Source organism: Arvicanthis niloticus, chromosome 2, assembly GCF_011762505.2.
Source record: "Arvicanthis niloticus isolate mArvNil1 chromosome 2, mArvNil1.pat.X, whole genome shotgun sequence".
NCBI classification, from domain to species: domain Eukaryota; kingdom Metazoa; phylum Chordata; class Mammalia; order Rodentia; family Muridae; genus Arvicanthis; species Arvicanthis niloticus.
The window spans coordinates 92,038,040-92,064,322 of NC_047659.1; the positions used below are offsets into that span (position 1 = coordinate 92,038,040).

General features: G+C 39.9%; 1 protein-coding gene and 1 non-coding gene across 7 annotated transcripts in view; one reads left to right on the forward strand and one right to left on the reverse strand.

Annotated features, from left to right (window-relative positions):
- The window catches only part of Ttbk2 (tau tubulin kinase 2), a 118,451-nt gene extending 97,124 nt beyond the window's left edge, over positions 1–21,327 (reverse strand). For 2 of the 6 annotated variants that reach the window (XM_076929549.1, XM_076929551.1), the window contains exon 1: positions 21,183–21,327. In XM_076929549.1, coding sequence (XP_076785664.1) covers positions 21,183–21,248 — 66 coding nt within the window. In that variant the 5' untranslated portion in view covers positions 21,249–21,327. Of the gene's footprint in view, positions 1–20,139; positions 20,717–20,770 lie in introns of those variants that run through there. The other 4 variants (XM_034494055.2, XM_034494054.2, XM_076929550.1 and 1 more) reach the window with 3 other exon arrangements.
- LOC117704749 (small nucleolar RNA SNORA48) lies at positions 5,748–5,887 on the forward strand. The gene has a single exon (XR_004606283.1). It is a non-coding gene; the product is annotated as a small nucleolar RNA SNORA48 (small nucleolar RNA).
- Positions 21,328–26,283: the final 4,956 nt, after the last annotated feature.

The window sequence follows — 26,283 nt, forward strand, 5'->3', positions numbered from 1 at the left end:
CATTATGCCCAACTCCAAAGAAACAACAGGAAAACATGTAGGCTCTTGTATACTGTTATACATACACCTGAGATAGTTCTGTTGTAGATGACTGAACATGTGCTTCTCTGGGACATCCTAACTCCTTTCTTAGGTATGTATCTTGGTCACTAAGATGGATATGGAAGAATTCATAATCATGCTATCCACAACAACCTAAATGCCCAGCACAGAGAGAACAGAGAAGCTCTAGTATATTCGTATGGTAAACAGTCTTGTTAGTTTCCTACTGGTGCCCCAATGAAGCTGCAAAAATGACCCAAGTTTATAATCCTACAGTGCTGGATATCACAAATCCAGATGTCCACTGTGGAAGCAAGGCTGTTCTCTCTAGAGACTCTATGGGAAAATCATTCTCCTTTCCTTCTAGAAGGTGCCTGAACTCCTTGGCTCATAATTCAAAGCAAGTGTTGGAGCACCTTGATAACTCAATCTCTTATATTCTCATTCTCTCTCTCCCCCACCCTCTCTTCTTCTCTTTCTCTTGTTCTCTTAAAAATGCATATTTGATTTCCTTTATGAGGACCCTGTAATGACACTGGACTCACCTTGACAGTCAAACCAATCCTCCCTTGTCAAAGACTTTAAAGGTTTAAATTTAATCACATCTGCAAAATCCCTTCTGTCACCTAAGGTATCTTTATTTATAGGATTCATGGATTAGAATGTGAATGTCTTGGAGGGTGAATTGTTTTATTTGTCACAAAGAATAAGCTAAAATATAAACAAGAAAACACCATTAGTATACAGAACACTTCGAGTAAGTCTCTAATGCTTGAAAACAAGGCAAGAGAAGTCACATGAGTCTTTCAATATAAAGTTCAAGAAGAAACAAACCTAACCTATGTTAAAGAAAATGCAAATATAGGTAGGAATTTTAAAAAGAAAAGCAAAGACATGATTATCACAAAAACTGGACACCTTTGGAGTAAAGGAACAGGCTTCTGAGATGCTGACATGTTTTTAAACACTTAAGTTTGCAACTATCTTAAAACTACATATATTTATATATGTGCTATAATTAATATCCCATAAAAAGAGCATTAATAAATAATAGTTATATAAATCAAAGGCAAGGAAAGATAGACATAGAATGATGGGTCAGGGCATCCATCTATGCCAACAGAAAAGGTCAGTGAACCTAAGAGTTGAATACAGACAGAAATCTAGGTTTAGAGCAGACAGTCTCAGAATCTCAGACACAATTTACAATGTCATTTATATATTTTAAAAATTATTTCATTATTTTGTGTGTATGTATTTAGCATGCATTTATTATGTATGCATATCAGATGTGTGCAGTGGCCCTGGAGGCCAGAGATGACATCAGATCCCCTGGAACTAGATTTACAAATGATTGTGAGCTATAATGTGGGTACTGGGAATTGAACACAGGTCCTCTAGAGAGCAACCAGTGTTCTTAACTACTAACCCACTGCTGCAGCCCCCAAATAGAATAGATTTTCTAATATATTAAATTTTTTTGAGGGCAAGACCTTTTAATTCATTCAGTTCTATTCATGTTTGATTTTTTTTTAAAGTCAAGATATTTTTATTCAAAGATGATATGGTAGTATGTAGTGGGAGTTTTGATTTCTTTAAAAACTCAGTTATGTTATATGAATACATTTTTGGTTTTGTTTTTATTATTGTTGTTGTTATTATTTTCTTTATTTACAATCTAGCCATTGCCCCCCTCCCACAGATCCTCATCCTATTCCTCCTCCACCCTGTCTCCCAGAGGATGTTCCCACCACCACCAGGCCTCCTCCCTCCCTGGGGCCTCAAGTCCCTCAAGAATTAGGGGCATCTTCTCCCACTGAGGCCAGACCAGACAGTCCTCTGCTATATATGTCAGGTGCCTCAGATCAGGGCTCTGCTTCAGACCAGCTCGTTTATGCTCAGTCTCTGGGAGCTCCTAGGGGTCCAGGTTAGTTGATACTGCTAGTCTTCCTATGAGGTTGCCTTCCTCTTCAGCTTCTTCCATCCTTTCCCTATTTCAACCATAGGAATCCCCAGCTTCAGTTCAACAGTTGTGTATGGGTATCTGCATCTGTCTCAGTCAGCTGCTTGTTGGGCCTCTCAGAGGGCAGCCATGCTAGGCTCCTGTCTGTAAGCACACCAGTAATAGTGTCAGGCCTTGGTGCCTCCCCAGGGCCAGTCACTGGACCTCCTTTCCCTCCAGTCTCTTCTCAAATTTTTGTCCCTGCAGTTCTTTTAAACAGGAACAATTCAGGGTCAGAAATTTTGACTATAGGTTGGTAATCCTGTCACTATTTGAGGACCTGTCTATCTATTGGAGGTAGACTCTTCTTCCCTCTCTCCAGTGTTGGGCATTTAATCTAAGGTCATTCCCACTGAGTCCTGAGAGTCTCTCACCTCCCAGGTCTCTGGAACTTTCCAGAGGGTCCCCCCACCTTCCACACCCCCCCCAAGGTTGCATATTTCTATTCATTCTGCTGGCCCTCTGGGCTTCCCTCCTGTTGTCCCCCCTACACACACTGCCTCCAATATCTGATCACATTCTCCTTTGTCCCTTCCCCTCCCTTCTCTCACCCAGGTCCTTCCCTCTCTCCGCCTCCTCTGATTATTTTTCCCCCTTCTAAGTGGTATTGAAGCATCCTCACTTGGGCTCTTTTGCTTGTTAACCTTCTTGAGTTCTGTGGATTATTTCCTAGTTATTCTGTACTTTTTTAAAATACCCACTTATTAGTGAGTACATACCATGCATGTCCTTTTAGGTTTAGGTTACCTCATTCAGGATATTTTCTAGTTCATCTCTTTGCCTGCAAAACTCATAATGTCCTTGTTCATAAGAGCTGAATAGTATACCATTGTATAAATGAACCACATTTTCTGTATCCATTTTTTTGAGAGACATCTAGGTTGTTAACGGCTTCTGGCTATCACAAATAAGGCCGATATGAACATAGTGAACACATACCCTCTGTGGCATGGTGGTGCATCTTTTGGCTATATGCCCAAGAATGGTATAGATGGGACTTCAGGAAGATATTACTTTCAATTTTCTGAGGAACCACCAGATTGATTTCCAGAGTGGTTGTACCAGTTTTCAATTCCACCAGCAATGGAGGAGTGTTCCTCTTTCTCCACATCCTCACCAGCATATGATGAGTTTTTTATCTTAGCCATTCTGATTGGTGTAAGGTGGAATCTCAGGGTCATTTTGATTTGCATTCCCTGATGACTAAGGACTTTGAACATTCCTTTAAATACTTCTCAGGCATTTGAGAATCCTCTGTTGTTAATTCTGTTTAGCTCTGAACCCCATTTTTTAATTGGGTTATCTGGTTTGGGGGAGGTTAGCTTCTTGAGTTCTTTATATATTTTGGATATTAGCCCTCTATCAGATATGAGGTTAGTGAAGATTTTTTTTCCCAATCTGTAGGTTGTCAATTTGTTCTACTGACTGTGTCTTTTGTCTTACAGAAACTTTCCAGTTTCACGAGGTCCCATTTATCAATTGTTGATCTTAGAGCGTGAACCACTGGAGTTCTGTTTAGGAAATTTCCCCCTGTGCCAATGAGTTCAAGGCTCTTTCCCACTTTTTCTTCTATTCGATTCAGTGTATCTGATTTTATCTTGAAGTCCTTGATCCACTTGGACTTCAGCTTTGTACGAGGTGATAAACATGGATTTATTTTCATTCTTCTACATAAAGACCACAAGTTAGACCAGCACCATTTACTGAAGATGCTTTCCTTTTTCCATTATATGTTTTTGGCTTCTTTGTCAAAGATCAAGTGTCCATAAGTGTGTAGGTTTATTTCTGGGTCTTCAATTCTTTTCCACTGATCTACCTGTCTGTCTCTGTACCAATACCATGAGGTTTTTATAACTATTGCTCTGTAGTACAGCTTGAGGTCAGGGATGGTGATTTCCCCAGAAGTTCTGTTATTGTTAAATTAAGAATTGTTTTCACTATCCTAGGTTTTTTGTTTTTCCATATGAAATTGAGAATTGCTCTTTCCATGTCTGTAAAGAGTTGTGTTGGAATTTTGATGGAGATTCTATTGATTCTGTATATTGCTTTTGGTAGGATGGCCATTTTTACTATATTAAGCTTACCAATCCATGAGCATGTGAGATCTTTCCATCTTCTGAGGTCTTCTTTGATTTCTTTCTTGAGAGACTTAAAGTTCTTATCATACAGATCTTTCACTTGTTTGGTTAGCGTTACAGCAAGATATTTACATTATCTGTGACTACTGTGAAGGGTGTTGTTTCCCTATTTTCTTTCTTGGCCCGTTTATCATTTATATAAAGGAAGGCTACTGATTTGTTTGAGTAAATTTTATATCTCCAGCCACTTTGCTGAAGTTGTTTATCAGCAGAAGTTCTCTGGTAGAATTTTTGGGGTTGCTTATTTATACTATCATATCATCCACATATAATGATACATTGACTTCCTCTTTTCCAATTTGTATTCCCTTGATTTCTTTTTGTTGTTTTATTACTCTAGCTAAAACTTCAAGTTTGAATATTGAATAGATACAGAGAGAGTGGGCAGCCTTGTTTTGTGGGATCAAGTGATTGATTTTAGTGGGAATGCTTCAAGTATTTTTCCATTTAATTTGATATTGGCTGTTGGTTTGCTGTATATTGCTTTTATTATGTTTAGGTATGTGCCTTGAATTCCTGATTTCTCCAATACTTTTAAAATAAAGGGGTGTTGTATTTTGTCAAATACCTTTTCAGCATCTAATGAGACGATCATGTGATCTTTTTTTCTTTTAGTTTGCTTGTATAATGGATTATGTTAATGGATTTTTGTATATTGAACCATCCCTGCATCCCTAGGATGAAGCCTACTTGATCATGGTAAATGATTTTGATGTGTTCTTGGATTTGGTTTGCTAGGACTTTATTGAGCAGTTTTGTATCAATATTCATAAGCAAAATTGGTCTGAAGTTCTTTCTTTGTTGGGTCTTTGTGTGGTTTAGGTTTCAGAGTAATTGTGGCTTCATAGAATGAATTAGGTAGTGTTCTGTTTCTATTGTATAAAATAGTTTGAGAACTGTTGGTATTAGCTCTTCTTTGAAGATCTGGAAGAATTCTGCATTAAAGTGGGGTGGGTACTTTGGGACCAAATCCAGAATACTGTACATACTAGGCATGTGCTCTACGACTGAGCTACATTCCCCCAGCTCTCATTTGTATTCCCATTATAGAGAATACCAATATAAAACAGTCTTTCAGTAGATGCTTATAATTGAAATGTCTTTCACTTCCTATATAGCTGAATAAAACTACAAAGTTCTAGCCAGGCTAGGCTCAGTGGCACACCTCTTTAATCTCAGCCCTTTAGAGAGATCTCCGAGCAAACAGGTCTCTGAGTTTGAGGCTAGCTTTGTCTATAGAACGAGTTCCAAGACAGCCAGAGCTACACAGAGAAACATCGTCTTGAAAACAAAAACAAAAAACCTAAGTAGTTTTATGACAACCAACACTCTCAATAATCTGCAATGAGTGTAGAGTAAAACAAAATATAATACACAGCATTCCCCTTGTTAACAATTAAGAAGAAAAGTTAAATTATAATTTACAAAATGCTCTTACATGCACAACAAATAAAAAAAAAAAACAAAAAAACAAAAAAGAAACCTAAACAACAACAAAGAAATTGATGATTCTCTGTACAAATACTCTAAAACCAAGCTGTTAGGATTAAAAAAATGCAAGTAGCCCCCTCTGGCAATGGGCAAAGAAACAACTTGGTGGTGTTGTTCTTATATAGGTCAGGGGCAGAGCAGATGGCAGTCCTTTGTTCATCCTAGCTTGATGCCTGGCTTGGTGGCCAAGATGGTTTATGCCTAGGACACATAAAAAACAAAAAACAAAAATAAAAATAAAATCCAGGCAGTACAGTGAGGGAGGAGGAAGACACACATAGACCTGCTAGGGGATGGGAGGGAGGGGGTATACCCACAGTCCTGCCCTCTACCCCACACCGAGGGTGGGCCACAGACAAACCTAGCCTCACCTACCACCACCCAGAGTAGCCTAGGAGGAAGAAGACAGAGACCTGCCAACCACAGACCTGCTCTCCTAGGCACTACAGAGGCAGGCTGGAGCCATCTATTTGCTGCTATATCATATAATGCAGACGGAGGATGTCACCCAGGGGCCGGACAGCCTCAGGGCCAGCCTGTACCAGGAGCAACCACAATATGCAAAAATGTAGTAGACAGATGGGAGAGAAAAAAAGTGGACAGCTTGAGCATTATGAAGAGAGGTAGGCGCATCTAGAGACTTCAAGGGTAAAAAGAAATAGCCTGTTGTGAGTGGCTAGCCCTGCCACCTGGAGCTATGATGAGGTCCCAGCCCAAGCTGCTGCTGAGGGCCACATGTCTAGGTCTGTGGTTATGCAGCAGCAGAAGTCAGTGTCCAGTGTCTCATATTACTACTAGAGAATATGGGGACATCCCTGGTAAGGGCAGCAACCAGGGACTAGGTGGATGTCCAGAACTGGCCCTGCCCCTCACTGGGTACCATACTCTGGAAAGCTGGTCCCACCTCTCTCACCAGCAGCAGCCGTGGTAGAGCTGGCCCTGTACCTCACCTGGGCAGAACAGTAGAACTGGTCCTGGTGGAGGGCATGCAGGTAAGCCAGCCCTGAGAGCAAGAGCACAGAAGAGCTGGCCCTGCCATTTATCTGTTGTAAGGTGGCTTGGGTACAGGGGTGATGCCCTCTCCCTTCCCACCAGTGATAGTTGAGAGACTGAGCCCTGGACCTCCCCTGGACAACAGTGGAGCTGGCCCTGATGGCAAATGCACAGGTAAACCAGCCCTGAGGTTGTGGGAGAGGGAGAGCTGGCCCAGGCTATACAAGACTGCAGCACTTGGAGAGTAGGTCCTGTACCTTCACTGGGCAACGCAGTGGAGCTGGTTCTGAAGGTGTGGATATCAGTGAGCCAGCCCCAAGGGTATGAGAGCTGGAGAGCAGACCCTGGCTCCTACTGATGACACAGTGCTGGAGAGCTCACCCTGGCAGCTCAGATAAGAGAGCTAGTGGGATGACCAGCTCAGCTACCACCCAGGCCCAGATCTATGGCTCTGAATTGGGCCACCCCCAAATCCGTATTATCTGCAAATGGTTGGGACATGTGAAAGAGCCAGTCCAGCTGATCCAAAGCTGTGGAATCTCCAAGACACAGGACAACAGGATAACTGGGAGGAGACCTAGTAAGGACTCAATACTGATTTGTATCACAGAAGCCAGAGATCTCAAACCAGAACAGTGACTCTGCAATGAACATTTGCAAGTGAAGACATATAGACAGAGGGATAGTCAGAGGGATATACATACTGAGACATACCACAACTTCCACAATGAGATGTTTTCTGTACTTTGGCTTTTTTGTTTGTTTGTGTATGTGTGTTTTATTTTGAGGGGAGGTTGTAAGGGCAAAGGTCAGATATGAGGGGATGGAGAGATGGGCGGGACTAGGGTTCATGATGTGAAACTCACAAAGAATTAATAAAAAGTTAAAAAAGAAAAGCATGCTACTGAATGATGGACTGACATGTCTCATACATCATAGTCAACCTAATTTAGCAGTTGACATTGAAAAAAAAAATACATTTATCAGCCAAGTGTGGTGGTGCATGCCTTAATCCCAGCACTCAGGAGGCAGAGGCTGGAAGATCTCTGAATTGGAGGCCAGGCTAGTCCTCAGTGGACAGCCAGGGCTACACAGAGAAACCCTATCTTGAGGAAAAAACAAAAGAGAAACAACAAGAATGAAAGAAAGAAAGAAAGAAAGAAAGAAAGAAAGAAAGAAAGAAAGAAAGACAGAAAGCAAGCAAGCAAGCAGAGCAAGTCATGGAGACAAAGGCAGTAAGCAGTGCATGGCTTCTGCTTCAGTTCCTGCCTAGAGTTCCTGTACTGCTGTCCTTCAATGATGGACTGTGATGTGGAAGTATAAGCCAGAGAAACCTATCCTCCCCAAGTTGCTCTTGGTCTTTGTTTTATCACAGCAACAGACACCTACCTGAGACAGTAGGTAAATAAATACACAGAAGAGCAAACAAGTTAACATAAAAAATGCATGGGGAAAGAATTGTAACTGCCAAATAAAAAGTTCTTAGTAGAGGAAAGAATACACAGGCCTGAAAGTTAAATTGTATTCAGTAAAAACTAGGCTAACAGGTTGGGGATGGAGGTCAGTGGTAAGAGTGCTTGCCTAGTCTAGGTTCCATGTCTGATGCTGCAAAAAGTGTTAAAATTTCTTTTGCAGCTAGCTATGTTGGTTCATATCTTATTCCCAGCCAAAGCAATCCTAAAATAAAAGAATATACATGTCTTGACCTCAAACTATACTGCAGAGCCATAATCATAAAGACACTGAGCAGTAAAAAGACACGAGGACAATGGAGCAGAGACCCCAGAGATCTACCACCACAGCTCTATACACCTAACTTTACTTGTATAAAAATAAACACTGGGAAAAAAGCTTGTTCGATAAATCATGCTGGCAAAACTTGATAATCAGAAGAATGGAATAAGACCACTAAATCTCCTTTCCTCTCTCTCTCTCTCTCTCTCTCTCTCTCTCTCTCTCTCTCTCTCTCACACACACACACACACACACACACACACACACACACTCACACACACATACACACCGCAAAAAAAAAAAAAAAAAATTACTTCAAAGTAGATCAGAGACCTTAATTTAAAACCTGAAATAATAATACTTCTCAGGGAATTCAGGATATAGGTGTAAGCAAGAATTTTCTCAACTGAAGTCCAATGGCAGAACAAAAAGCCACAAGAATTGACAAAAAGGATTGCATGAAATCTACACCACAATTGAAACCAACAGAATGAACAGCCTACGGAATAGGAGGAAATCTTTTGCCAGTTCTACTTCAGACAAGGGATTGCTATCTATACTACGTAAAGAACTGCAAAATTTTTAAAAAACAAAAAAAACCAAAAACAAAACAACAACAAAAACCCAAACAAACTGCTCAGCAACTAAAAGTGCTTGCTGCTCTTTCAGAAAATCAGTTTGAATTCCAGCAGCTCACACCTACCTATAATTCCAGCTCCACAGATTCAACACTGTCTTCAGCAGGTACTCACGAACAACACACAGGTATTCATACACAACACACACAAAAGCTTTTCTAAAAACTGACAAGAGCCAGATGTATTGGAACATGCTTTTAATCCCAACACTCTGGAGTCAAACCCAGGCAGATCTCCATGAGTTCTACATAGGGAGTTCTAGGATAGCCTGTTTCAAACTCACAAAAAACAAAAACAAAAACAAAACAAAACAAAACAAAAATCACCTGACAATGAAGGAGTTAACCATCACAAGAATATATACAAATGGCCAATGTATACATTTTAAAGTGTTTAACATGTTTAGCCATCAGGAAAGGCAAATTAAGCTCCTCTTAAGCCACCATCACACCCCAGTCAGGAAACAAATGACAATAAATGCTGGAGAGTCTGTTAGGGAGAAGCACCCCTTACTCACTGCTCATAGGGTGTAAATGTAAACTGATCCAGCCACTATGGAAATCAGTGTGGAGGTTTTGCAAAAATCTAAAAATAGAACTCCCATATGACCAAGCTAAGCCACTTCAGGGCATATACTCTATTTGCATATCCATGCATATTGCTGCTCTATTTACAACAGCAACAAGGAAATAGAATCAGCCTAGATACACATCAACAGATGAATGAACAATAAAAACATGATATAGTGTGTGTGTGTGTGTGTGTACATATCATACACAATGGAATTTTATCCTCCATAAAGAAAAATAAAGTATTAAATGTATAGGAAAAATAGATGGATCTGGAAAATATCGAGGTAATCTGTCAGAAAGACAAATACCACATGTTCTCTCTCATATGTGAATGCTGGCCTTAAAATGTTTATATGTATGTTTATGTACAACTGAATGTGTATAGACACCGGGAAAGCAGAAGAAAGCCCATGAAAGATGGAAAATGGAGGCTTTAAGGCTCGGAACATGTGATCGGAAAGTAGAAGGAAGAATCCTGGGGGTGGGAGGATAGAAATGGAAGTAGGAGAGGCAGAGTAATGGCGAGTAAGCAACTATATTTGTGGGGCAGAGCAACCAAAATTAAATCTATATGAAAATTCCACTTTAACAAAAATGTCATTTTGGAGACTAATTAAAACAATAAAAATAAAACTGAGCATGATGATGTATGTCTGTAACTCAGCACTCAAGAGTCTAAGGCAGGAGAATTACCATGAATTCAAGGTGAGTCTGAGCTATATAGAATAAGATCCTATCACAAAAAGTCCCTTTCCCCCATCAAAAGAAATTGGGCTAATTACATGGACTTCACTGTTTTGAGAAAGTTAGGGGGCATCCAGCTGGGAATGACTCCAGAGCAAAAATTCAGTTAGGAGGCTTATTATTTAGACAGGCTGAAATGATAAACTTATATACTTTGGCTGTAAATGAGATAAGTCACTAAATATATAGCATGGTTTCATAAGTGTCATATATAATTTATATAAGACTTTGCTCTTTAACAGAAAAATATAAGAAAATTATTTTTACCTATGAATTTAATGTCAATGAATACAATGTTAAAATGATTCATTAGGAAGAGTATGATGCATTTAAAGATGAGAGAATATACTTGAAGCTATATTTGGGCATAGACATATGTATTTCTAGTGGGAGTCTAAATGGGTTGTTCATGACTCTTCTTTGTTTGAGATTTAAATACATATACCTTACCACTTCAAATCCTGGCCACAACAAAGACACAACAAAGTAAAAGGAACCAAACTTATTTTACTAACCAACTAGAAAAGCAGACAAATATATAAAACAGCGGGTTTCAGAAATCAGACACCAGGTAGCACAGCACAGAGATACCTGAGAAAAGGCAGAAAAGTGAAGGGAGCTCCACCACTGGCCAGGTCATGCCCAGAGACAGCTGTGTCTCATGCCCAGTGAGGCTCAGAGGTGGGAAGCACGAGAGTCAGTCTACAGAGGATCCACCCTCCATGAGGCTTTGGCTGAATACTTGCCAGTGCATGTTATGAGTTATAAGGCTAAACCCACTGAAAAGGGGCAGGAGAATATCCCCAATCTCACATAGGGCTATGAATAAGAGCCGTGGATACATGGAACTACTTTCAAATAACTGTATTCCAAAAGAAAATACAAAACTATTTAAAGAAAATTTTGAAAAAGAAATAAAAGAAAACAGAGCATAACAACATAAAATCACAATGTCTGGTACCTACTTGAAAACTGCCAGGGATGTAAACAAAGAAAAATACCAACCAAAATGAACAACTTTACATAAAATTGGTGGTTAAGGATTTTAAAACAGCTATTATAGATGACATTCAATATTTTACAAAATAGAGAAAGTATAGGCATAAAAGAAAAGACACGTAAAGTAAAAACATTAAATGTCTAGGGATAAAAGGCATGTATGTGGTATAATAAGCATATCAGAAAGACACTAAAAATACACAATATGAAAGGCCAAGACAGTATGCCTCTCTTCAAACCTATTAATCCTACAGAAATGTTCTCCAATGAGAATCACCTAGACAAACCCTAGAAGACAAAATTAAAAGAAAATATCATAGACTTAGTTAAGTTGAAAGACTGAACCACTCTGCATAGAATATGAAAAAGAAAGAAAGAAAGAAAGAAAGAAAGAAAGAAAGAAAGAAAGAAAGAGAGGGAGGAAGGAAGGAAGGAGGAAAGGAAGAAACATAAGGAACTTTGGGACAACATGAAAAGAGCAAATCTTCAAATTATAGGCATAAAAAGAAAATAATTCTAGATAAATGGCATAGACCAGATCATCAACAGGATCACAGAAGAAAACTTCCTCAAATTAAGGAAAGACATTCCCAATACAGATATAAGGAGCATATAGAACACCACACAGGACCAGAAAATGAACTCCCCATATCATATTATAATTAAAACACTAAATATGAAGAACAAATTGAAATCTGCAAGAGAACACCATAAGTTATACACAAAGGAAAACCCATCAGAATAACAGCTAATTTTTCAATGCAAACTTTAAAAGCCAGAAGATCTTGGAGCAATGTACTTGAAGCTCTATAAAACAATGGATGCCAACCTAAACTACTGAACACAGCAAAACTATCTGTTATTGATGGAGGAGAAAGAAACACTTTCATGGTATCAACAGGCTACAAGAATTTATGCTGGGCGGTAGTGGCACACACCTTTAATTCCAGCACTTGGGAGGCAGAGGCAGGTGGATTTCTGAGTTCGAGGCCAGCCTGGTCTACAGAGTGAGTTCCAGGACAGCCAAGGCTACACAGAGAAACCCTATCTCGAAAAAACAAAAAATAAAAAACAACAACAACAAAAAAAACCAAAAAAAGAATTTATGTCCACCAAACCAGCCCTACAAAGAATACTAGAAGCAGTACTTCAGGCTGAAGAGAGAAGTAAGTAAGAAGAGAAGATTGTAGAAAGAAAACAAATGAAGCTATAGTTACTGAAACATAAAAATAGGACTAAGACCACAAAAAACCCAGAAGACCAGAAAAAATAACAACAAACCAGCAGCGATCAGCACACAGATTTCATAATTAAATTTTAGAGGCTTCAAGTTGCCCTGCTCTCCCAAAAAGACATGATTTAAATGAAATGTTTTAAGAAACAAAATCCATCTTTCTGTTGTCTACAAGAAATTTATACTACCTTGAAAGATACATACCATCTTAAAGAGAAAGGATGAAAAAACATATTCCAAGTAAATGGGACCAAGAAGCAAGCAGGCACCCTCATCCTAAGACCCAGTAAAATAAACTCCAAATTAAAACTAATCAGAGTAAACAAGAACACTTTGTTCTAATCAAGGAAACAGTAAACCAAGACGACATCACATCCCAAACATATGTGAACCAAACTCTGCCTCACCCAATTCCATTAAAAGCATGCTACTGTACTTAAGACACAAGTTGACTCCAAACCAACAGTAAGAGATGACTGCAATACCTCACTTTCTCCAAAAGACAGGTCATCTGGACAAAAAATAAACAGAGAAGCATCAGAATTGCATGATATCACACACCAAATAGGCATAACAGATATTTACAGAATATTCTACCTCAAGCCCCAAATTATTCTATTCAGCAGTTCATGGAAGTATCTCTAAAATAGACCACACAGTGGGACACAAACAAATCTTCACCCAGAAAACAGAAATGACTCCATGGATCCTATCTTATCACAGTGCAATAAAGCTTAAACTCAACAGTTAACAAGTCTCTACTAATTATACAAACATGTAGATTAAACAATGTATTATTAAATGATGAATGAGTCAAGAAATCTAATTTTTGGAATTAACTGAAAATGAAAACAAGATAACAACAACAACAAAAATCCCTCAGGAACACAATAAAAAAAGAGTGCTAAAAAGGAACTTTTAGGGCTGGAGAGATGCCACTGACTGCTCTTCCAGAGGTCCTGAGTTCAATTCCCAGCAACCACATGGTGGCTCACAACCATCTGTAATAGGATTAGATGCCCTCTTCTGGTGCGTCTGAAGACAGCTACAGTGTATACTCATGCATAAAAAATAAATAAATAAATCTAAAAAAAAAGAAAGAAAAAGAAATCATGTTAACATAAATAATAAAAAAATTTTTAAAAAAGGAACTTTTAAAAAAGACTTATTTATTTATTTTATGTATGTGAGTACACTATTGCTCTCTTCAGACACACCAGAAGAGGGCGCCAGGTTCTCATTACAGATGATTATGAGCCACCATGTGGTTGCTGGGAATTGAACTCAGGACCTCTGGAAGAGCAGTCAGTGACTGAGCCATCTCTCCAGACCCAAGAAGGAACTTTATAGCTCTAAGCTCATACATTAAAAAACTAGACAGAGAGGCTTAGACAGATGGGCTAGAGAGATGGTCAGGAGTTAAGAGCACTGGCTGTTCTTCCACAGGACCTGCATTCAAGTCCCAGCATGGCAGCTCACAACTGTCTGTAACTCATGTTCCAGGGGATCTGACACCCTCACAGACATACAAGCAAGCAAAAGAAATAAAAAATAATAATAAAAATCAGAGAACAAATAAACAAGATGGCAAGAAATAATAAAATCAGAGCCATAATTAACAAGGCAGAAACAAAGAAAACAATATCAAGAATCAAAAAATCTAAGAGTTTACTATAGTTGGCTTTAATGTCAACTCGCTGGGAATTAGAAACACCTGTGTACAGGAGTCTCCCCTGAAGATTAGTGAGCTTGAAGATATAGAAAAGGGAATTGTCCAACAGGAAATGTGTGTGTGTGTGTGTGTGTGTGTGTGTGTGTGTGTGTGTGTGTGTGTTTAGGGGTTGTAGGTGGCAAATAAAAACCACAGAGAGCAAAAGAAATCAAATGCACAAAGCATCAATCAGGTTGCTGTGGGATCATACTGAAGAGCTAACATCCACAGAACCACAATCCAGGGAGAACAATAAACCTCATCCTTTATTTTCTGTAATTCTATTTCATTCTGTTTTCACTTGTTGTAACCACGCCATCTTGAAAAGATTCTTCCCATTTTTAAAATCATTTATTTTATTTGTATTGGACCCAAAGAAATTACATTGTGGGGAGAAGCAGAAGAAGTGTCTAAAATTTTTTCTAAATTTTATAAAAACTAACTATTCTACATACTAGTTATTACTAAAGTGCAAAATCTGGTGCTTCCTAGTTAACTATGCTATAAAGGTTGTAGACAATCTCATGTATGTTTGTGTGTGTTCATGTGCACATGTATGTTCATGCATGTGGAAGCCAGAGGACAACTTTGTGTGTTTTATCAGGTGTAATCCACTTTATTTTTTGCTGAGTGAGCCTGGCAACCTGAGGTCAATCTCCAGGGCCCACACCAAGGTAGAAGGGCAGAATTGGACGCACAAAACTACTCTTTTGACTTCATACTCACTCTGTTGCATGAGCACACCACATACAAAGTAACTAAAATTTCTTTTACAATTCTCAATTGCTCTGTAAAATGAAGCCCATTAGAGGAGAGAAAGCAAGATTAAGGAAGAGGTTCGAAGGTCATGGAACACATGACATGAACGTGGAGAACAAACACTGGAGGCAGAGGGATGCGTGCTCTGGAGTTACTGGAAAGGTTTTTCTGTAAAGCTGTTTCGAGGTGTGCCTGTTAATTTTGTTAATTTGATTAGATTAAGACCTAAAAAGTTAGTAGAGCACAACTCTGAATGTGACCGTGACAGAGTTTCAGGAGTGGTGAACACCTGCCATGAATATGGGAGACATTAGCCCATAGATAGGTGAGAGACAGATGAAATTAAAAGGGGAGCAGAAACTGCAGCATTACCTCTCTATTTCCTGGCCATCAGGATGTGAGCTCAGCCTGGCAAACCTTCTCTGCCATGATAACCATAGGGCAAAATAAGTCATTCCTCCCTTAAGTTGTTTCTGTCAATTATTCTGTCACGGTAATGAAATATCTAGCACAGGCCACTTAAGAGACCATTGCAGCCATGGTTCATGCAGATATAATTATCACTCAAACTGGTATCAGACCTTGGTATTATCCATATGATGCAGATTTTGTAAGCACATAGAATAAAAGGGCTGTAGAGTGGTAGAGGCTTCCATTCCGATTTAAAGCAAGGTTAGTATCCCTGCAGACAACCCCGTCTAAAGGCACGAGAGCAATGTGCACAACCATAAGAATGAGCCAAAGATAAAATGGAGACCTCCTGAAAAGTTGGCTGGGTCAGGAACTTGGAATGTGTAAATTAAAAGACATAGGCTGCTACCAAGTAAAGTCAACCAAAGAAAAAGAAAAAGGCTATGTGAGCTAAAAACCAGCAAGGCCTCAGGGGACGTGCTGATCTGGAGAACACATTACTGTGTCCACCATGGATCTATGGGCTTTGCTTCCCCTGTTGGGTTATTTGTCTTGCTTTGGTCCTACCCCACTTTGCTATTTTCTATTTCTTCTTTTGGTAATAAAAGTGTTCACCCAGTGCCATTATACTTAAGTACTTAATTTTCCTTTTGATTTTTACAAGGACTCACGGCTGAGTTTGCTTCAATCTCACATACTCTGTACTTGGACTTTTGAACAATGTTAGAATGGTAAAGACAGAACTGTGGAGGTAGTCTGTACAGTTGTATGGTCATGGACATGATGGACATGAGCCTTTGGAGCCAGGGATGGAATGGTAAGATGTTTTATTTTAATATATCTCTCTGTCTGTCTCTCTGTCTGTCTCTCTCTCTCTCTCTCTCTCTCTCTCTCTCTCTCTCTCTCTCTCTCCCTTTCTCTGTCTCTCTGTCTCTCTCTCTCTCTCTCTCCCTTTCTCTGTCTCTCTCTCTATGGTGAGTTGAGTGTATGTTAGGCTCCTATGCCATGACATGCATGTGAAGGTTTGAAACAGGGACTGACTTTTGTTGTTCTCCCCCAAACATGCCAGATGAGAGCTTCTGAGAATTTTCATCTCTACCTACCATCTTAGCACAGTATACAGTGCAGATGTGTGCTTCCACCTCTGGCTTCATATGGGTTCTGGGGATTTGAATTCTGGTTTTCCTACTTGTGTGGCAAGTACTTTTCTCCACTGAGCCATCTTCCCAGTCCAAATGTTATGGTTTAAAGAGATATGTGTGGGTGCAAGTTAACAAGAGGTGGACTTGTAAAGGTTAATCCTGACTGCCAACTTGATTGAACTGAGAAGTGCTCAGGAGGTTAGTAAAGTACACCTCTGGGTACATCTGTGAGGGCATGAGACACTAACATAGGCATTTTCTGTGCTTCCTCAATACCATGAAATGAGTTGATCTGTTCCACCACTGTATTCTGCCACAGTGGGTAAAAACCTCAATACTGTGAAACAAAAAGTTTCCTTCTTTGTTTTTCTCCTGTTTGTCACAGATGCACAATATCTGAATAACACACAAAGGTTATATGCACATTATTTTTTATTACCTTTTTAATTTTAAGTACATTTTTTGGTTGTTGTTTTTGTTTTTCGAGACAGGGTTTCTCTGTATAGCCCTGGCTGTCCTGGAACTCACTCTGTAGACCAGGCTGGCCTCAAACCCAGAAATCCACCTGCCTCTGCCTCCCAAGTGCTGGGATTAAAGGCGTGTGCCACCACTACGGGGATAAGTACATTATTTTTAATTATTTAATTAGAGTGAAACTATTTCCACTGACTTCTTAAGCTAATGCAAACACAGAATGAGTTACGGTTAATAAAACAAACTTCTCTTGAGCTTTACCTCCAAACACTTGTTACAAGTTCATGGCTACACTTTCTCTTCATAATACATGAAACTTGTATAATTATCTGTTTCTACAGGTTTGCTCAAAAGTATATTGTAAGCACCAAAGTAAAGAGTTATTTCTCTTTTGTCTACTGCTCAATCTTTAACCCATAGCAGTATAATATGGGAAATGCTTAGCAAGTATTTAAAAAATGGATGTAAGCACTTGTTACAATAACTCACAGTTCAAAGATTCAAAGAAATTGCTTTGAATAATACACACACATACATACAAATATATATATGATTGTTTTGCTTGTATGTATGTCTGTGCACATGTGAGATATGAGTCTGGTGCCCTGAAGGTCAGAAGACAGCACTGGATCCCCTAAAACTGAAACTATTGATGGTTGTGAACTACCATGTAGCAGCTTAAAATTGAACTCAGGTCTTCTGCAAGAAGAGTAAGTGCTCTTACACACTGAACCATCTCTCCAGCTCACCAGCCCTGAATATGTTGAACTTATTAAATGCCACGAAAGTCCAAAAGAAAGGGAGTCCTGATCCAGCTTACCATGTAATTTAGCATCTAGGCGATTGTAGATCAAATGTCATTATCAGTACAGCTAACACTTTTCTCTTTGGTTTTTCTTTTTCCTACTTTTCTTCCCTTATCTCTGGCTTACTAGTTACTGGGAAATGTTAATAAAAACCATTTTTAGATACTGTATAAGTTGAGATACTTAGTGGACCAAAAAGAAAAAAGAAAAGAAATAAATGAACTGTACAAACAAATTCCATAACATACAATGCATGCAATGCAGAAAGCTGCAAATATTAACAAAACTACAACACTGAGATGATCATATGACTTAGATAAAATAACTCAACCTTACCTTTTAGGCAATTATTTTAATGTGGAACAAAGTAAAAACAAACAAACAAACAAACAAAAAACAAACAAACAAACAAACAAAAAACAAACAAACAAACAAAAAACAGAAAAAAGAAAGAAAGTGTAAAAGGTTAGATGAGGGCTAGAGAGATGGGTAAGTGGCTAAGAGCACTGTCGACTCTTTCAAAGGGCCCAGTCTCAATTCCCAGCATTCACATGGCAGCTTACAATCATCAGTAATTCAAGTTCCAGGGGATCTAGCACCTTTTCTGGCCTCCTTGAGCACTAGGCAGCATTCACACAATGCAATTATATATATATGCAGGCAAAACAAATATACACATTAAAAAAAAACTCAATGAGCTGGGTGTGGAGGTACATGCTTGCAATCCTAGTTACTTCAGTGACAAACACAGGCAGATCACAAGAACCAGGCCAGCTTGGGAAATCTAGGAAGATCCCTTTTCAAGATAAAAAGAAAAGTTGGGGATACAGCTCCATTAGCAGAGTACTTGCCTAGAATGCATGAAGCCCTGGGTTTGATCTCCAGCACAGCATTAAAGTTGTTAACACCTGTAATTCCAGCACTCAGGAGGCTGATTCAGGAGGATTACTGGGGCTTCAGGACTTGCCTGGACTACATAGTAATTCTGCCTCTAAACAACAAAGCAAGATCACCCATAGGTATTACTTGTAAAAGTTGTATAGCATTACAAAAAAGTTCCTGCTTGCCAACAAAATGAAACTTAAATTCCATAATCAGAAGTAACTTACCTCTGTAACACATGCTTTGAAAAACCAATAGTTTATCACTGTACACACATTCAGGTAAAACACTGGTACACACAAAATAAAAATAAATAAATCTAAAACCTTTTAAACAACCTGTGACTATCACATTTGAAAGCATTTTGTGTGTGTGTGTGTGAATTGCTTGCTAGTGTTTTCTAAATTATACAAACTTCATTTCTTACATGACATTTATGGATATATGAAGTCCTGCATAATTGAGTTCAATTTGCTCAGCAAATTTTTAATACCTGGAGTATTAAAAAAAAAAAAAAAAAAAAAAAAAAAACAGTACCTAACAAAAAAAAAAACTGAAGTCCTATACAACATGGAATTCAATGATACACAAACCATATACAAGATGATGATGAACAAGATCCTTACTCATAATTACATTGCTTCAGTTTGAAATTATAAATAAAATGAATCAAGTTACATATGAACCTTAATGGCTTTTATGTGTCCAAAACTGAAAGAGGAAAATCAGTTCCTAACACTCCATTATAAAGTTAAACTATTAGAGAAACCTTCCTTTGTAATCATGTTTCAAGAATCCTTTCTGATGTCATTATAAAAATTCATCATACAGGACATATAAGCTTCTGCACTAAAGCTTTCATTCTGTTTTAATTTTTAATAGACCATAATCCTTAACAGGATAGATTCTCCAAGATGGCATACTGTTATATCTGTCACCATTGAGGCTTCTCTAAAGTTGCAAAACAAAAAGTAAAAAGTATTCAATCCACTCAATACTTTAAAAATCTTCACTTTTTTTTAATCCCTTAAATGAATGTTACTCTAGTCCACTTTGCTAAAAAGAAAACAGATACATCTTTGCAGTCTATCCTGGCAGGTCCATGTTTAATGTCACTGTAACTATTAATGGCTCAAAACCGAACACTGTAACAAAACACAGCCTGAATCCTCCTTGTATTTGAGAGTTTGAGTCCATTCACAATACACTCTCTCACACACATTTAATTCTACTAAATAACATCTTCCCATCATATGGGAAGGCCAAAATAAAATTGTCTTAAGTGTTAAAGGACAGCTTCCAAAGCTAGGGGAGAGAAGCCTATCAACTTTAATCCAAAGCAAAGTACAACTCAATGTCATTTTTACCTCTACGGCAGCGCCACAACTGAAACAAAATGAACTTCATTGAAGGATCAGGTATCCTAGCATCCCCGTGATTATTTACTTCTCTGACTCGACAGTGCGTATATGTGGGCTCTTTTGTCCCTCTTTCGGCATCCCCGCGTATCAACAGCATCATCTTTGTCAAAGCAAATCCCTCTGATCATTACTTCAATACTACAAAGTCCTGGCCTTCCTTGTTACCACACAGTCACACAGATGAGATTCGGTAGTCCCGTCACTCTTCCATTTACAGTAGGAAAAGCAAGATAGAAGGAAACGCTCATAATTTTAAAAGACTCCTCTCTGATCGGTCCTGGTAGTCAGAAGAGTCATGAGTACAAGTGATATATGGGTCACCCACAGAAACAGACGAAGCAGCTTCATGACCCTCCAAGTTCAGGGAAGGCACCCAAAGCCTCCGGGGAAATGGAGCAGAACCAGAACGATCTCCGGGATGAGGATCAATTTGGGTCTGGCGTCGGCTCAGGGCGTGGGCAGAAACCCAGGGGTCTCAGGCAGTCTCCCCTCCACGCCTCGGGAGAACTGAGAGAGGGATGAGGCGGGCGCAGGGAGGCTTCTCGGAGACGCCCTGGGGCTCGGGGGTGTGTCCTACCTGGGCCGCGGCGGACGCAGGATCTCTGGCAGAGGACTGGGGTCCAGCTCAGGGTCCGCACCGGCAGGAGTCACCGCTCAGCAGGCGGGCCCGCCACCGCCTGCCCATCCCCCGCCGCCCACTGCGGCGGGACCCGAGCGCGGCTTAGACGGCCCGCGGTCCCCTCGGATGCCGTCCGCGTCTAAAGGCGGCGGCGGCGGCTGCGGGTATTGCTGCGGATTGACCCGGGCCGCTGCTCTCGTGCCAGCCCCTGCTCCTCCTCCTCCTCCTGCCGCCGCCGCCGCCTCGTCCCCACCGCTCCCATCGCCGCTGCGGCGACTACTGCAGCGCCCGCTGACCCGGCCCGACGTTACTCTCCCCCCCGCAAGTCGCACAGCCTAGCCCACCTGCCCTGCCAGCGCGCACCGCCCACCTCTCCGCCGCGTGTGCTGATTGGAGAGCACGTTCCCAGCCCGTAGCGTCGGTTGGCTAGTCCCATTGCCTATCAGGAAGGGGGCGGAGAATTGGGCCGAGAGCGTCTCCGCCCCCCACCGGAGAATTGCCGCTATCTTCAGGTTTGCCTGAGAGGGCGAGTTACCGGGAAAGTAGCATCACAATGACAGTGCGCGTGTGCACGGGGATTCTGGGACTTGTAGTTCTAGCCTCCGCTGCAACGGCCGGCCTGTCCTGAGGAAAAACAAGGCGCAGTGCTTCTGAAAGCCGACTTCAGTAGGTGTTCTCCTAACTCAGCATGCTTATGGCCACGGAGTTAGGCCCTTTGGAAGAAAATTGGTAATGCTTTGTCACTGAGGCAGTCGCATTGAGAATCGTGAGGCCGGGTCACTGCTTAAGGTCTACTCGCCTGCTGCCAGGATCTGGGAAATGGGCGCTGTCCCCAGAACCTTAGCCTAAAGCTGCTGGGTAGGGCCGGGAAACCCTAAGGTGTGGGCAGAAAAGAAAGGGGTTAAAAAGATATCAGCCTGGCGAGGGAGTGCCCCTTCACAGCCTAGGAAAAAAGATGTCATTGGCTTTTTGATAAAGACAATGAACAACTTTCGTGTGGACCAGTCTGGGACTCTAAGCTGGGAGTTTGCAGGAGTGGCTCAAGGAACAAAAAAAAATAACTATGACGGGTGGAACATTGAGGCTGTGTGGGAGACATTATTTCATGTTGAAAGTGCCAAGCTCTTCGGTGAAAAAACAAAACAAAAAGCTAAGAGTAAGCCCCCCTCCTTTCTTCACTGCCCATTATATAGACATTAAAATATAAGAGTTAACTTTACCAAGACCACAAAACTGATGTCAAAACCAAACAGCGGACCCGTTTAAATATTGTATGCCCAAATTTTTTTTCCGTAACAGTTACAATGACTGCCACAAGTTTGCCATTGACAGATAGGATTCGATGGGATGAATTGTAAAGCTTCACTTTTACTTTCAATTATTTTCTTAGGTGACAGAAATGTTCTTACTGTTGAGGAAATACCAACCTCTTTATGTTCTTTTACGAGCAGGAGACATCTTTACTGCTTGTCATGTCCAGGCTCTTGGATAAAAACCAGAGCAAAAGGCAACTGATGATGAAGTCATCTTGTTCTAGTCAAACATAAAGAAGTTGCCAGACTATTTTGTTTCTATTGATGAAAGTTGGAAAATGCTTTTTATCCATTATTTAATACAGACATGTGCTATAAAACTAGGTAAAATTTAAAAAAAAAAATTGGTTAACATACAAATGGGCTTCATTGTGGTATCTTCATTGCTTTCTTTAAAAGATAGGACGGAGCCCCCATGAAGCCCTGAATGGCCTCATCTTTTTGCTCTTCCTGCCTCCACCTTGGGCATGCGCAATTACAGCTTCCAGCTGGCATCTTGACAATCACCTTGTAAAATAAGCCAAGCTAGAATCAGCTAGCTAAACCACTCCCCAAATTCAGCCCCACAAAAAATATGATATAATGTTTAAGGTTTAATCTGCAGCATCAAAAATAAATGTTTACTATTATCAACAACATTGATTGATTGTGTGACGATAACTACTAATACAGTAAGATTTGGGAAAATAGGCAATGATGGTACATACTGTTAGTCCCAGCACTCAGGAGGCATAGGCAGGCATTTCTATGTGAGTTTGAGGCCAGCCTGGTCTACAGAGAGTTTTCCAGGACAACCAGGACTACACAGAGAAACCCTGTCTTGAAATTAAAAAAAAAAAAAAAAAGATTTGGGAAAATAAAGGGGAAATAGATGACTGACTCAGGTGTGCAAATGCCCTGGATACATGAAGGACAAAGCATCTTACAGAGTATTCAAGGATAGTAAGATTCAGTTTTATATCCAGTAGTCTTCATAGAAGACATAATGCACTTTACAATAGTTATTTTCCTGTTTGCTCTACATAAAATAAACAACAACACAGTGAATAACCCTCTCCTTTTCCTGTTCTTCCATGTGTGTGCTAATCTACCCACATTTAGGTGCCACTTTGTAATGTTCCCCTGATCTCAACAGGAAATTACCTACATGGGTCATTTGTAGCATGTGATTACCAGGACAACATCACAGAATGTTTTGTTTGTTGTACCCTAGCAGGGCAAGCACGATGATGCTCCAGAACCACATCCCTAGCTCCAACACCACAATATGAATCAGTGTGAAGATCAAAAAAAAGGAGACAGCTGACATTCTTTCTTCCCTTGTCTTTAAAAATTCTCCTGGGACATGAAGGAAGTATTGAGTCTGCCCCCCTGCACTTGTGATGGTTAATATCCTTTGTCAACTTGACAAAGGGTTCTAGCTAAAATCACCAAAGAGACAAGCTCTTTGGTGTGTCTATGAGGGAGTATCTACCTGTTGTTAGAGAAAGGGGGAAGACACACCCTAATCCAGGTGGCATTGTAGGGCACAGAGGAACCCTGAGTGAGTGTGTGCAGTTGACCTGGGCATGACCATGTCAAGGACCCTAGCCTCAGCCTCAGGGGAATGGCAAAGCATCTCCCTGAGTGCAAATGCTGCCAGTGTGTGTAGAAAAGCAAGAAAGCAATTTTAACACCAGCACTCATCTCCCTCTGCTTCCCTGACTACAAATGCAACGTGACCAGACATCTCACGCCCCATAGCTTCCCCCTCCATACTGGATTGTACTTTTCAACTATGAACCAAAATAAAGTCTTCATTCAACTGCTTTCCCCTCCCCACCCCATCTTGTTTTGTCAATACAAGAGAATTAACTAATGCTGCATCAGAAAAGCAAAAGTCTCAGGTGGCTAAGAGTGTAGCTCACTGGTAGAGTACCAGTGTTCATCATGAACAATGTTTTGAGTCCAATTCCTGGGGTCAAAAAAGAGCAAAAACAAAACCTCTCAGACCCCAGAATTGTACACTAGTAACTGTACATTAATTAATTTCATTATAGCTGTCAGGCTGTTTTCAAACGAAGTACACAGTGCTTCAAAACGTGAAACTCAATAGTGGGGTTTACAAATGCTTCTGCAAACCACCAAACAGTCTTGCCTTTAAATTTTTCACCAAACTGGTTTCTATCTAAATATTACTCAATCAACAAAATCTCTATAGTCAAATTTTCATAGAGTGAACTACTTTGTTAGGTACTAGAAAAACAAACACAAATAAACTTGAGAGTTCTGCTATGCGCTTAGCAAATATGCAGTCCTATAGACTGCACTGTAGCAACCACGGCTCTGGAAGTTTGTAGCTTAGTTACTCAATAACAGGAGTAACTAAACAAGTCTGTAGCCAGAGGCCTGGGAATCTCTGAGAGTGCTGCAGTTCAGTTTTTAACAGAAGTGTCTCCACACCATTTGTATGAACTACCCAGTTTGTGTTCTTTATTTTTTTAATAATTTTGAAACTTCATCATTTTGTGTTGATAAGCTTATGTCAAAAATTTAAAACTCCAAATATGAAGAATAAAGCTATAAAAATGTAACCATAATTTGTAGGATATGAATTATTGAATATCAATTTTGATTTGATGGCAATTAAAATAGACTATAAGGGAGTATTGAGACTGACAAAAAAGTAAAATTAAAAAAAAAGAAAAAGTTTACATTTATAAAGTAATTCTAGGGTAAGATCAATGAAGATTATTTGACTAACTTGCCTAAAGACCCTGGGTTTGACGCCCAGCACTGCAAAAAGAAGGGAAGAAATGATTCTATGACTCTATTCTAATTATAGGGATCTTGTTTTGGGTTTTTTTTTTTTTTTTTTTGGTTTGTTTTTCTGAGACAGAGTTTCACTATGTAGCCTTGAGCTGTCCTGAAGCTTGCTCTGTAGATCCACCTGGCTTCAAACTCACAGAGATCTGCCTGCCTCTGCCTCCCAAGTGCAGGGATTAAAGGTGTACATGCACTACCACTGCTCACCTATAGTTATTTTTTAATCTCCTTGCCATTTTTCCCTAGCTTTTATAAGTCTCAGATTAATGATATCGTTAAAGGTAACACTTAAAAAGTTTTGTGTGTGTGTAGGAAAGTACTAAGGACTAAACCTAGACCATCACACAGTCCAAGCAAGTACTTTATCACTGAGCTGGAGCTTCAAGCCAGCACTTAAGTTTTTTAGAATATTAAATTCTATGTTTTTGCTCAGATTTTTTATGTGTTTATTTTTAATGTGCATTTTTTTTTTTTTTTTTTTTTTTTTTGGTGTTTGGCCTGCATGTATGTCTGTTTGAGGAAGTTGGATCCACTGGAACTGGAGTTAAAGTTGTGAGTTGCCATGTAGTTCCTGGGAATTGAACCTGGGTCCTCTGGAAGAGCAGCCAAAGCTCTTAACCACTGAGCCATCTTTCCAGCCCTGTCAGGTGTTGTTTTTTATTTGGGTACTGGGAACTGAATGCTCAAGACTTTTTTGTTTTGGGGGTTTAGTTATGTTTGTTTTGTTTTGATCCCCCTTGTGTGCAACAGGAAATTCAGCCAGTAAATACATCATTATCCCTATGGATTTAGTTAGCTGATTGGTTTGCTTGGTTTCAATGAGACAAAGTGCCACCACTAGCACAGGCTAGCCTCAAATGTCCCACCATGCTTCCATTTCCCAACTGCTGTGATTATGGGCTTGTGTCCATTCTGCCCAGCTTTAAAAATGAGTTTTAAAATGCAAAATGACGAGGTAGTGCTGTGATCTCTGATGATGTGTGCCTCTTGACAGTCAGGAAAAAGCTCTGTGATTTCTATGGTGTGGGATTAGCTCACTACTCCAAACACTGAACCACTCACACTGTAACTGCTGTGACTTTGAGGCTGGTGATTGTGATTTTGGCAGGCTGGCAGTGCTAACAGCACACCACAGTGATCAGAATCTATCACTGCAGGGGCACTCAGCCTCCTAGTTAGAGATTTAAAAAAAAAAAAATTTATTGACGTAGGATAATAATCATCCTGATAAATATTATTCTCATATATTTTCTAGTACTATTACTTGGGCATAGTATATTCTACACTATAAAAATGTTTGTAAATGGCAGATAAACTTCAAGAAATGTAATTTGTATATATATATAATCAAGG